At 52.7% G+C, this 12,944-nt stretch overlaps 1 protein-coding gene across 2 annotated transcripts in view; it reads right to left on the reverse strand.

Moving 5' to 3' along the window:
* CRYBG2 (crystallin beta-gamma domain containing 2) overlaps positions 1-12,944 on the reverse strand; it is a 28,322-nt gene that overhangs the window by 14,856 nt on the left and 522 nt on the right. For both annotated transcript variants that reach the window (XM_061148283.1, XM_061148284.1), the window contains exons 2-5: positions 4,617-7,254; positions 4,222-4,269; positions 4,014-4,126; positions 3,703-3,832 (exon numbers count right to left, since the gene is read on the reverse strand). In XM_061148283.1, coding sequence (XP_061004266.1) covers positions 3,703-3,832; positions 4,014-4,126; positions 4,222-4,269; positions 4,617-7,199 — 2,874 coding nt within the window. In that variant the 5' untranslated portion in view covers positions 7,200-7,254. The remainder of the gene's footprint in view (positions 1-3,702; positions 3,833-4,013; positions 4,127-4,221; positions 4,270-4,616; positions 7,255-12,944) is intronic.

Here is a 12,944-nt window from a genome sequence, read left to right on the forward strand (position 1 = left end):
ACACTCTCCGACATAAATCACAGCAAGATCCTCTATGACCCACCTCCCAGAATATTGGAAATAAAAGCAAAACTAAACAAATGGGACCTAATGAAACTTAAAAGCTTTTGCACTACAAAGGAAACTATAAGTAAGGTGAAAAGACAGCCCTCAGATTGGGAGAAAATAATAGCAAATGAAGAAACAGACAAAGGATTAATCTCAAAAATATACAAGCAACTCCTGCAGCTCAATTCCAGAAAAATAAATGACCCAATCAAAAAATGGGCCAAAGAACTAAACAGACATTTCTCCAAAGAAGACATACAGATGGCTAACAAACACATGAAAAGATGCTCAACATCACTCATTATTAGAGAAATGCAAATCAAAACCACAATGAGGTACCATTACACGCCAGTCAGGATGGCTGCTATCCAAAAGTCTACAAGCAATAAATGCTGGAGAGGGTGTGGAGAAAAGGGAACCCTCTTACACTGTTGGTGGGAATGCAAACTAGTACAGCCGCTATGGAAAACAGTGTGGAGATTTCTTAAAAAACTGGAAATAGAACTGCCATATGACCCAGCAATCCCACTTCTGGGCATACACACTGAGGAAACCAGATCTGAAAGAGACACGTGCACCCCAATGTTCATCGCAGCACTGTTTATAATAGCCAGGACATGGAAGCAACCTAGATGCCCATCAGCAGATGAATGGATAAGGAAGCTGTGGTACATATACACCATGGAATATTACTCAGCTGTTAAAAAGAATTCATTTGAACCAGTCCTAATGAGATGGTTGAAACTGGAGCCCCTTATACAGAGTGAAGTAAGCCAGAAAGATAAAGAACATTACAGCATACTAACACATATATATGGAATTTAGAAAGATGGTAACGATAACCCTATATGCAAAACAGAAAAAGAGACACAGAAATACAGAACAGACTTTTGAACTCTGTGGGAGAATGTGAGGGTGGGATATTTCAAAAGAACAGCATGTATACTATCTATGGTGAAACAGATCACCAGCCCAGGTGGGATGCATGAGACAAGTGCTCGGGCCTGGTGCACTGGGAAGACCCAGAGGAATCGGGTGGAGAGGGAGGTGGGAGGGGGGATCGGGATGGGGAATACGTGTAACTCTATGGCTGATTCATATCAATGTATGACAAAACCCACTGAAATGTTGTGAAGTAATTAGCCTCCAACTAATATAAAAAAAAATAAATTAAAAAAAAATAAAAAAAAAAGAAGACTGAGTGCCAAAGAATTAATGCTCTTGAATTGTGGTGCTGGAGAAGACTCTTGAGAGTCCCTTGGACAGCAAGGAGATCAAACCAGTCAATCCTAAATGAAATCAACCCTGAATATTCATTTGAAGGACTGATGCTAAAGCTGAAGCTCCAGCACTTTGGCCACCTGATGTGAAGAGCCAACTCACTGGAAAAGACCTTGATGCTGGGAAAAGTTGAGGGTGGGAGGAGAAGGGGATGACAGAGGATGAGATGGTTGGATGGCATCATCTACTCAATGGACATGAGTTTGAGCAAACTATGAGAGACAGTGAAAGACAGGGAAGCCTGGCATGCTGCAGTCCATGGGGTTACAAAGAGTCAGACATGACTTAGCGACTAAACAACGACAACCAGTGGTTAAGACTCCACCGCCAATGCAGGGGAGCATGGGTATAACCCCTGGTCAGGAAACTAAGATCCCATATGCCATGTGGCATAGTCAAAAGAAAAAACAAAACCACCCATCGCCCTTCAAAGACTACCCCCACCCACACATGCTTCCCCAAGTCTGTTCAGCTGGGGCTGCCAGGGGCTTCTCCCCAGAAGCCAGAAACAACTGGGGTGTTCTCTGCAATGTCAACCAGACAAGCCTGAGACCAAAGCCCTCGCTGGTCCCTCACTGGCCCTTTGGGACCTAAGACCAAAGTTCTCAGCAGGAGCCTGCCAAGTACCATGCCCTTTGCCCTGCCTCTGGGAGCCTCGTTTTCAGCTTGGTGGAGGGACAGGCAGGATGGACAACCGCTTCCGGAGATCTGAATTTGACCCTTCTTTGTATACAATTCCAACTCTATATCAATCTCTACCCCTTACTAAACTGGCCTCCAGCTGCACCGCATCTCAGGAAGCTACAGGCCCTTTCTGCATTTCTGGGTGTTTCTTCCTCATCAGGATCATTTTTCATTCACTCACTCCTTCATCAAATGTTTTATGAAACAGGGACTTCTCTGGTCATCCAGTGGCTAAGATGCTGAGCTCCCAATACAGGGGGCCTGGGTTTGATCCTTGGTCAGAGAACTAGATCCCAGATGCTGCACCAACATAGCCGAGTGAGTAAATAAATTTTTTTTTTTAATGTTTATGGAACATCTACTGAGTGCAAGACATATGCTAAGGTCCTGTCCTACCCCTTCTCATTTGGTCTTCCCAGCGGGAAGCATTACGGCATTCACAGACTAGGAAAGTCAGGCTCAGTGAGGTTAAGAGGGCTGCCTGAGGGCACACAGCCTGTAAGTGGCAGGGCCAAGAGCAGAGCAGTGCAGTTTTTTTCACTGTTGCAACCCAGCATGTCCCACGTGCCTGGAACACACTAGGCACCTAATCAATGCTGACTGAATCAAAGGAACCCAGGTCCACCAGACTTCAAAGCCCTTGGTTCTCTTTTGTACCTCATTACCTCCCACATGAAGATGAATTTATTGTGAGAAGCTCACAATAAATTGTCTGCAAACATTTGCATGTTTCTGGAGAGGCTTTGAAAACTCTTGACCCCTCCTTTGCATGGCTGGGCTACTGCCCTAGTTAAGATTCTCTTCCTCTCTTACCAGGTGGATTGCAACAGCTCTAGACTCAAGAGTTACTTGTCCTTCCATTAAAAAAGAAGAAGCAAAAAAAAAGAAAAAGAAAAAAAACGAAAATGTCTGTCAGGCCCTGATTTTAGATTTCCACTTTCTCTTCTGGGTCTCTCTAGTGTCCAAGACGGTTTTGTCAAGCTTAATTTTAGTAATTTGTAAATTCGTGTTATGACAATGGTTTTTCCCCCACCTTAGAGATATGAAACTGTAACATTGACTATGCCCTTTCAAACCACATTGTTGTTGTTGTTTAGTCCCTTCAGTTGTGTCCAACTCTTTGCAACCCCGTGGACTGTAGCTGGCCGGTTTCCTCTGTCCATGGGATTTCCCAGGCAAGAACACTGGAGTGGGTTGCTACTTCCTTCCCCAAGGGATCTTCCTGACCCAGGGACCAAACCCCTGTCTCCTGCATTGGCAGGTAGACTCTTTAGCACTGAGCTACCAGGGAAGCATCTGTGAGCGCGTGCATCTCTACGTGGCACCTCAGCTCTGGCTATGGGCCTGAACACCTAGGCCCTGGGGGGGCAGTGCGTGCCCACAGCCACCCCCACCCATTTCTGTGTTCTCACTCCATCCTTCCCCAGGCTCCAGCTGGAGCTAGTGCGGCTTGGCCTTGGCCTCCCCAAGCCAGGCTGAGCATCCCCCAGAATCCCTTTCTTCTCCAGTTGGCTCCACAGTCAGGACTCTCTACAGGTGAGGGCATAATAAACCCTTTTCAGGCTCCAGCCCCTTGTGATCTCTCCCAGAGATCCCAGCTCTAGGTGTCCCTGGGGCTGTCTTCCTCCTCAAGGCCTGGGACTTAGGGTAGATGAGGCGACATCTGGTCCCCCACGCCCAGCCACTCACCCGGACGACTCTCCTCAAGGAGCCAATGCCTTGGGTACTCCAACTGGTCCCTGGGGCTCCAAGTTCTGTATCCCCTTGAGGCAGGACCAGCTTCCGGCCCTGGAATGCTGGCTGTTCATGCAGCATCCAGCTGTGGGCACAGAGACCTAGGGTCACTGAATGGAGCGGGGTGGGGGGTTGTGGGGAGGATGTCCCCGCAAGGCAGGGTCTCTGGGTAGCTATGGGGGGCTTTTGCCCTCAGTGGGCACTTCTCACTGTCCTCACATCCCCGAGGTTCACACGCTGGAGCCCGTCGGGAGCTCCGCACTCACCAGCCTCGGACCACCCGTACGGAGGCCACACGGGCCCAGCCGGAAGCATCATCAGCGTCTTCCCAGACCTCCCTGCGGCTGCCTTGGCAGCCAGGCTCTGAGAAGAGGATAATCTGCAAGAAGGCCCAGAGGGGTCTCAGGGCCCGTCCCCGGAACCCCCGCCTCCTGCTCTCCCACCCATTTGCCCCCCGACCCCAGTGCCCCCTACCTTTCCAGGCCTGGTGTTCGGCTTGCCCTGGGTCTTCAGTGCCGGGCTCTGGAATAGAGAGCCGTGATACGTCTTTATGGGGTTGCCTCCTTATTGCCTCTCTCAACCTGCCGCTCCAGGAATCCCATATCCTCCCTGCAGGACTCCACCCAGCAAAGACCTGGCCCATAGAGGATGCTACACTTGCTCCCAGCCCCCAGGGGCTTCATCACTCTGTCCCAGGAACTGTCCCCTTCCCCAGCTTCTGAGATTTTATCAAGCCCTTCGCAATCCGCAGTGCAAACAGCCTGCTGCTCGGGTCGGGGGACTCTGCCTCCCAGGATCCCGGTCCTCACAGGATCCAAACCCTGGCCCAGATGAGCCCCCCTCCATTGCCCGCCCAAGGCCTCACTCACCCACCCCTCCGAGGGCCGGGCATGTGCCAGCTTCTCTGGAGGCGGCCTTTCGCTGGAGAGCAGGGGCAGCTGTCCTGGACCCTTCTTGAGCCCCGGTGCCCCGTGGGGTGGCAGAGCGGATAGTTTTGTGCCCAGTGTTTCCGAGGTGGGGGCCTCCTTCAGGGCAGGCACTAGACCCCCAAAGAGGAGGCTGCCTCCAAGACGGGAAGTGGGCCGGCTGCCTGCCTGCCACTCTGACCCCGGTTCTGGGTGGGGACCCTTGGCACCTGCTACATGCTTCTTCATCATCTCCAGAGGAGAGCAAGAGACCTGGGCGGGCCGGACAGGGGAGGGGTCCCTGGGGGGGCCGGGCCTGGCTCTCTCCTGCCTGCGCTGGAGCTTTTCATCGTCACTCAGGTAGGGGTTCTCTGGCTCTTCTTCCTCCTCCCGTGCCTTCTCCTCCTTCTTTACTTCCAGGGTGGGCACCTCCTGGGGGCTGGGTCCCAGCACACATGGCCCGGGCTGGTCCTCCTCGATGGCAGGCAGGGTGGCGTACATGGCCAGGTAGGAGGAGCGGGGGGCTCGAGGTAGCCGGTGAGTGCGCAGGATCTCGGGCGGCTCCATGCTGCGCAGGGTATCCAGGAAAATCTCCAGGTCAGCGGTCAGGGCCACCTCCTCCTCCTCCCTTGATGGTTCCAGGAACGTCTTGCCCTTGGTGGCTTCAAGGACAAGCTGGGACTCCCGGCTGCTCTCTGCTCCCATCCTCACCGGGGCCGGGGGACCTCCTGGACCGGAGGATACCCTGCCCCCTGAGGAGGAGGGGGCGACAAGAGAGGCCGGGGCCTGGACAGTTGCTTTCTGGGTGGAAGATGGGACATTAGAAGCACCAGGGTCCTGGACAACTTCTTTTTGGGTGGGAGATGAGACGGTGCTTTCTTCAGACCCCTGGACAACCTTTTCCTGTTTGGGGGATGGGACGGCAGGAATTGTCAGGCCTTGAGCAACCTCTTCCTTGGGGCGGGGAGGGACAGGGCTGCCTGCTGTGCTCCAGACAACCTCTTTCTGGCTGACTGGGCTGACTTCTGGGCCCTGGGCAACCTTGGTTGGTTTGGGGGCTGAGGCAGCAGGAGCACTCGGACCCTGCACTACCTCTTTCTGGTTGGGAGATGAGTCAGCAGGAACCCCAGGGCCCTGGACTATCTCTTGCTGGGTAAGGGAGACAACGGGGACTTTTTCAGAGTCCTGAACAACCTTATTCTTTGGGGAGGATGGAGCAGAAAGACCTCCTGGGCTGGTGATGGCCTTCCATCTCATAGAGGATGAAGCAAGAGATTGTCCAGGGACTATAACAACCTCAGTCTTCACCATGGGCAGGACGGTGGCTGCAGGGGGATCTGAAAGCCCTTCTCTTTTAATGGAGGGCAGGGCCTGGGGTCCCCGGGGCTTGAGAGTGAGCTGGGCCCGAGCCTGAGTAGGTGCTTCAGGTTGCTCTGGGGGGTGAACTAGGCCCAGGGAGAGGGTTCGGGTCTGGAGTCTGGGAGACGAAGGTACTGCGGTGTGGCCCTGAGAGGTCTGGAGAGGGGACTGGGTGGGGCTGGCAGTTCTCTGCACCCTTGGGACCTCATGGACCCCAGCACCCAGGGCTCTGTCCTGTTCCTGGTCTGGGTGGGCTTCAGGGACCTCCTGGCTCGGAGTGGGGTGGGCCTCCTCCGGGAAGCCCACAGGGCCAGGGGCAGATCTGTCCTTCGGCTCTGCCGTCCTCATCTCAGGCAGCTGCCTCAGGGCTGACCCTTCTGTGCTGCCCAGACCTGGACTCTTTGGCACAACAGCCAGGGGCCTGGAAAGTTGGCTGGTGGGGGCGGCCCGCTCAGCAGGCACAAGGCTACTTAGCAGCTCCAGGGCCTGACTGCGGCTGGGGGAGCCCTCAGCCCGGGGGCTCACCACCACTGCCCGCACCGCGCGGGCAACATTGCGGCCCCTTGGCAGAGCCTCGCCCAAGAGCGTTGGCCCCACGGAGTTGATCACGGTGCTGTTCACCCGTCGATCCACGTGCCCGCCCATCATCACGGTGGTCCGCACGGTGCGCGTCACCCGCCGTTCCTCCAGGCTCCTGGAGCTCCCGCTGGTGAGACTCACACCCGGGTGGGGGCTTGGCTCCCGGGGCCCGTGCACCGGCACGGAAAACTCAGTCCTGGCCGTGGCTCCCGCGCTCGGCGGCTCAGTCCTGGGAGGTTGGGGGCTGCCCTCACCCCGGTCCGCAGCCTCCTTCAGTCTTCCCACGGGCCTTTTCTCCTTGAGGGGGAGTGTGTACTTCTTGGAAAAGACGGGCCCATGGCTCTGGAAGCTCTTGGAGCCAGCCCCGTCCTGGGGGCCCTGGTGGTTCACAGGTTCTTCCTCCCGGACAGCAAAGCCATTGACTTCCTCTCGACGATGGCTGGACTCAAACATCTCCTCGGAGGGGGCTTCCCGCTGGGCCCCTGATACCAGGGACACCTTGTGGAAACGTTTGACCTCGTCCTGGGCAGGGGGCCACTGCCGCCATGTCAGCGTGGCGCTCACCACTCGGGCCTTGGCCTCAGCCGGGGGCCCACTGGCCTCCTCCATGTTGGGCCCCGGCAAGGCGTCCTGAGGTGTCCTTGGCTCACTGTGGTCCAGCTCGCTGCAGAGGGTGCCGGGAAGAAAAAAGATGGGGTCGGGGGAGTGGTCAGGGTGGTTCCCTGCAGTATAGAATGACCACCTCTGCAGAGGTCAGACTTAGTAACCTCAGACCAGTCATTTGAGTTTCGGGGCCTTTGTTTCTTCATCAGTAAAATGGGCACAATACCCTCAGAGCTCCCACCCCCTCCCTACTTTCAGGCATTCTCCTATGCCAGGGCCTTTCAAGGGGTGAAGCTGAGTCCTAAGCCTAGAAGGAGAGAGAGGAAGAAAAGAGACAGGCATGTGGATCCGACTCACTGGTGTGTGAACAGGGCTATGACTCTGCCCAAGGAGCCCTGGGGCTAGTCCTCCAGGAGCTAAAAACTAGAATACCGGAAAGCTGAAAACTAGACAAGCAATGTTCTGACCCTGTTTCCGATTGTGGTGAAGGAAGATGAGGAAAGACAGCTTTGGCCTCAAGTAAAGCTGGGTTCCCCCTATCCCTGTCACTCATTAGCAAGATGACCTTGGGCAGCCACTTTTCACCGGCAAGTTTCAGGGCCCCCAGCCAGGAAACTGGAATAACAAGAGTATGTGCTTCGCAGGGTTATTGTCAGAATCCAGTATGAGAGAAAGAATAAAAACTCACTTTATAAGCTAAAATGCTGGCTTGTAAGTTTCCCCATAAAGAATAAACTATTCACTATGGCAATCAGTATGGAGTTTTCTTAAAAAACTAAAAAGTGAGGTACCGTATCATCCAGCAATCCCACTCTTGGGTAAATATCCAGAAAAGATAAAAACTCTAATTCAAAAAGATATGTACACTTCAACGTTCATAGCAGCACTCTTTACAGTAGTCTAGACATGGAAGCAACTAATGTGCCCATCAATAGATGACTGGTTTAAGAAGACGTGGTGTATAAATACAGTGGACTATGATTCAGCCATAAAAAAGAACGAGATATTGCGATCTGCAAAAATAGGGATGGACCTAAGGAGTGCTATACTTAGTGAAGTAAATCAGACAGAGAAAGACAAACATAATATGATATCACTTACATGTAGAAACTAAAAAATGATAACAAATGAATTTATGCATGGGAATTCCCTAGTGGTCCAGTGGTTAGGACTTGTGCTTGCACTGCGGAGGGTGCAGGTCCAATCTCTGGTCAGAACTAAGATCCCGCAAGCCGCACAACACAGCCAAAAAAAAAAAAATCTATGCGCAAAACAGAAAGAGACTCACAGACACTGAAAACAAACTTAAGGTAACCAAAGGGGAGAGGGAGGCATAAATTTGGAGTATGAGATTAACAGATACAAACTACTGTTTATAAAACAGATAAGCAGCAAGGATTTACTATATTGCACAGGGAACTATATTCAATATCTTGTAATAACCTGTAATGGAAAATAATGTATATATATATAATGGAATCACTTTGCTATATATTAGTACTTGACACCAACACAATATTGTAAATCAAGTATACTCCAATTTTTAAAGACAGAATAGATTATTTATAAGTTATGAACACACATTCCACTTCTGCAGATGTGGGTGGGGGGAAAGACTCAGAGAGGTTAGGAAATTTGCCGAGTCACACAGTAGCAGAGGCAAGGATTGAATCCAACCCTAAGTGGAGAACCACCAAATCAAACTCCTTATTGTATCTGGTAAACTAAGACTCTGCGGTTTGGGGGGTTTATTTTTAAAGGAGGCACAGCAGTCCTGGAGGGGGCCAGGCAGTCTCCACTCTGACTTCCAGGCTGCGCTGAGTAGGGCAATCCTATTCTCAGGCCTCAAGAACCCAAGAGATCAGCCTGTTTTGCGCCAGCCTCAGTACTGGCCTGTCTTCAGCTCCTCCTCTCTGTGAGGCAGCCCCCAGACCATCATAGGGGCCCTTAAGGCCGGAAATGGACCCGTGCCCCCAACTGCCCTCCCCCTTTCTCCATTTCCCTCCCTCCTGAGAGGCTGATGGAACCCAGTACTTTGACCCTGTCTTGTGGCCCCAGAAGTGACTCAGGTTTTATGAGGGACAGAGCTGAATGGGGCTGAGGCCCAGGGAAGCCTGACCTGACTCGGGGACCACTGGTGGCTGTGACAGCATGTGGCCTGGTCCAGGATGGGCTCTGAGTGGCCCCAGGAAAGTCTTGTGTAGGAGGGAGGGGAGAGGCTGGGAGGGATGCCCAATTCTTTCCCCAGGCCAGAATTCCTGACAGCTATTCACTCAGACACCTGAGGGTCTGGATTGTAGCCCTTCCCTAAGGCCCAGCCCTCTCCTCTGTCCTTACTGAGGAGCTCTTTTTCTTCCAACAGAACCTCTGTCCTCCTGGCTGGCACTAATGATAACAACGATCATTCGCTGAGATTCACCATCCATGATGGCAGTGACAGTAGGGGGCAAAGCCTGGGTTCTAAGCCCTGTATTCATTCCTTCACTCATTCATTCAGTGTTCATGGTGTTAGGTGATGTGCTGGGTTCTGGTTGCATGCGTGCTCAGTCATTTCAGTCGTGTCCCACTCTTTGTGTGACCCTGTGGACTGCAGCCCTTCAGGCTCCTCTTTCTATGGAATTCTCCAGGCAAGAGTACTGGTGTGAGTTGCTGTTTCCTCCTCCAGGGGATCTTTCTGACCCAGGGATGAAACCTGTGCCTCCTGCATCTCCTGAATTGCAGGTTGATTCTTTACCGCTGAGCCCCTGGGGAGGAAGCCCCCGGTCCTGGTTAGGTTCATCCAAAGCCAATTTCTCTTGAAAGTGGTATTCCGGGAGTTCAGGGGTCAAAGAATTAGACATAAAAACAGGAACCACATTTGCAAGGCCTCCATAGGCTTTGGCAAAACCACAGGAGAGTGGAAGAGGAAGCCATTGGTAATCGTATCAGATATGTCTGTTACCTCCCAATAATCAGAATTCTATGCCTCTCTGAACCCAGCCCCTAGACAACACCCCTGATAGTCATTCCACAAGCATGTGGTCATTTGTTTCTGCCTGCATACCTCTAGGGACAGGGAGGTCGCAATTTAACAGCTGACCTGTCCCATCCCTGAATAGTCATGATGGCTAGAATGTTCTTCACACTATGCAGGAATCTGCCTGCCTATAGATCCCCTGACCCCTGCTGGTTTTGTCCTTCCTCTGAAGATACACCTCAAAACCCCAGGAGGCCTCTCCTAGGCCAGCCGAAATGCCCAATTCCAGAGCCCTCTCTTCTTCTAGGCCCTGGACCAGCCGGGTCACCTGTGACTTCCAGATCAGGTGTGTGGGGCTGGGGAAGGGAGCAGCTGTGGAGGGGACCGGGGGAGTGTGGGAAAGAACCTTGTCTAACTCAACAAGGCCTGGATTCTCCCTGCTTACCTGTGAGTCACCCCCAAACTAGGCCAAACCAGCCCACAGGCCCACAAGCACATGCTGCGTCACACACAGGCACGCACCAACGCACAGGCACAAACACACAGACACTAACCCCGGCACACACAGGCAGAACCACAGAGTCAGACACAGGTGCTCAGGGACGTACACCCAGGGACACAACAGACACACGAGTCACACAGACACGGAAACCCACAAGCGTAATGACATGTGCACACACATTCACACACACACACACACACACAGAGTCAGTTCACAGTCTTCAGCCCTTCTCCCCTTGAAATTAACCCTCACTGGAACAGACACGCACACCCTGATGCATGCACATCTTACATATTCGGCCCCGATCACGTCGTGCCTCCCCACCCCCTCCCCATATTTGCCAGTCCTGGCCCAGGGAACCCTGCCCCAGAAAGGGAGCACAGAGAAGAAATCACACCCCTGGAGGTCCACTTCCGTCCTCTCTGAGCCCTCACCTCCTGCAAACCTGTCATTATCCACCCGTGCCCAAAATAGTCAGGGAGTGGCAGATGGAGTCCCCCAGCCAAACCTACTGCCCCTTCCTTTCCCCTCGCCAAGGCCTGCCTCCTCCACCCACCCTCCCTCTCTCTGTAGCCCTTCTCCCCCCGCTGCCCCCCCCCAACCCTTCAGGGTCTGCTTTAGACCCTGCATTAGCTCATCTGTTTTGAACTGACTCTTCTAGGATCATTGTAAGCTTTCTCAAGGTAGAGTTCTGCCTACCATGATGGAAAATTGATGTTGGTTAAAAAGAAAGAATTAGTTGTTCGGTGAAGGGAAAAGGGAAAAAAAAAATAGGGGGAGAGTGCATAATCAGGGATTCTTATTCAACCTTCCCCACCGAGCAGGTCCCTGAGCCAGCCTGGGTCGCACACATCCCTCTTCCTCATCACAGGATCATTATCCTGACTCCAGCGCAGAGGCTTGGGCATCCCTGGCGTTGCCTCTGCTGCCACAATGCTTCCAAATCTGGGTCCCCGCGCAGACGGTGAGTAGATTTCCCCCCACGTGGTCGCAGGAAGAAATCCCAGGTCACAGGAAGCTCTGTACAACAACCACCCTCACCCCCACTCCCGGCACAGGGCCTCTGAGGCCTCCGTGGGAGGCGGGAGAGAGGGGTGTTTAGAGCACGGGTGCAGGTGTGCATGCTCACTTGCTCCAGTCGCGTCTGTCTCTTTATGACCCACGGACTGTAGCCCACAAGTCTCCGCTGTCCATGGGGTTTCCCAGGCAAGAACACTGGAGTGGTTGCCATTCCCTTCTCCAGGGGATCTTCCCAACGCAGGGATCGAACCCGTGTCTCCTGCATTGCAGGCAGAGTTTTTTAACCGCTGAGCCACCAGGGAAACCCTAGAACACAGGTACCTGGGTTCAAATTCTTGCCCCTTCACTTTCTGGTTGACTTAGAGCAGGTGATGAAACCTGTCTGAACCTTAGTTTCCCGTCTGTCATTGGGGTGAGAGGGTGGAGAACAGGATTAGTCCTACTTCATGGGGCTGCTGTGAGGATTAAATAGAATTATGCTCAGAAAAGGAACTATAGGTGACAATCACCACCATCATCAGTAGGAACTTTTCAGAATGCTGTCTGAGGCCCAGGATGTCCTTCCAAGTGGTTCTAGAGGGGTCTCAAGTTCACCCTGTTGTCAGTGAGTTTTACAGGACCCATCCTCCTTTCTCTGAGACCACCAGGCAGATTCAGGAGAATCATTTCAACACAAATTAAAAACCAAGGCTTAAAAAGAAAAATCGAGGCTTAGCAATGTTATGTGGCAGCCTGGATGGGAGGGGAGTCTGGGGAGAATGGATCCATGTATATGTATGGCTGAGTCCCTTTGCTGTCCACCTGAAACTATTACAACGTTGTTAATCGGCTATACTCCAATACAAAATAAAAAGGTAAAAAAAAAAAAAAACCCGAGGCTTGGGAACCTCAGCGCCTGTTCACCAACACAGGGCCAGGTGGGGTAATTATTGCTGCGACTGAAGCGTTATTAATAAGCATCCCAGCTGTCTTGGTTGCCCTACTCTCTAGAGTTCAAAGTATCTCCCTGTAACCTCCTCCTCCTCCATCTCCAGTGACCAAATCAACTTGACGACTCAAGGCCCAGAGAAGTTAAGCAACTCGCCCCAGGACATCCAGTACCGCCTGAGAGTTCTCGTCTCAGGCTGAGAAAGTGGTCTCCAGAACAGAGGGGCTGGGGAAGGTGTTGCTGAGGATAAGGTGACCCTCCCCATGTGAACAGAGGGAGGATATCCCCCTCCCCAGGTGAACAGAGGAGGAGAGCAAAACTGGGTCCCCGGAGGTAGCCTGTGGG

This window comes from Dama dama, chromosome 8 (genome assembly GCF_033118175.1).
Source record: "Dama dama isolate Ldn47 chromosome 8, ASM3311817v1, whole genome shotgun sequence".
Taxonomy (NCBI): domain Eukaryota; kingdom Metazoa; phylum Chordata; class Mammalia; order Artiodactyla; family Cervidae; genus Dama; species Dama dama.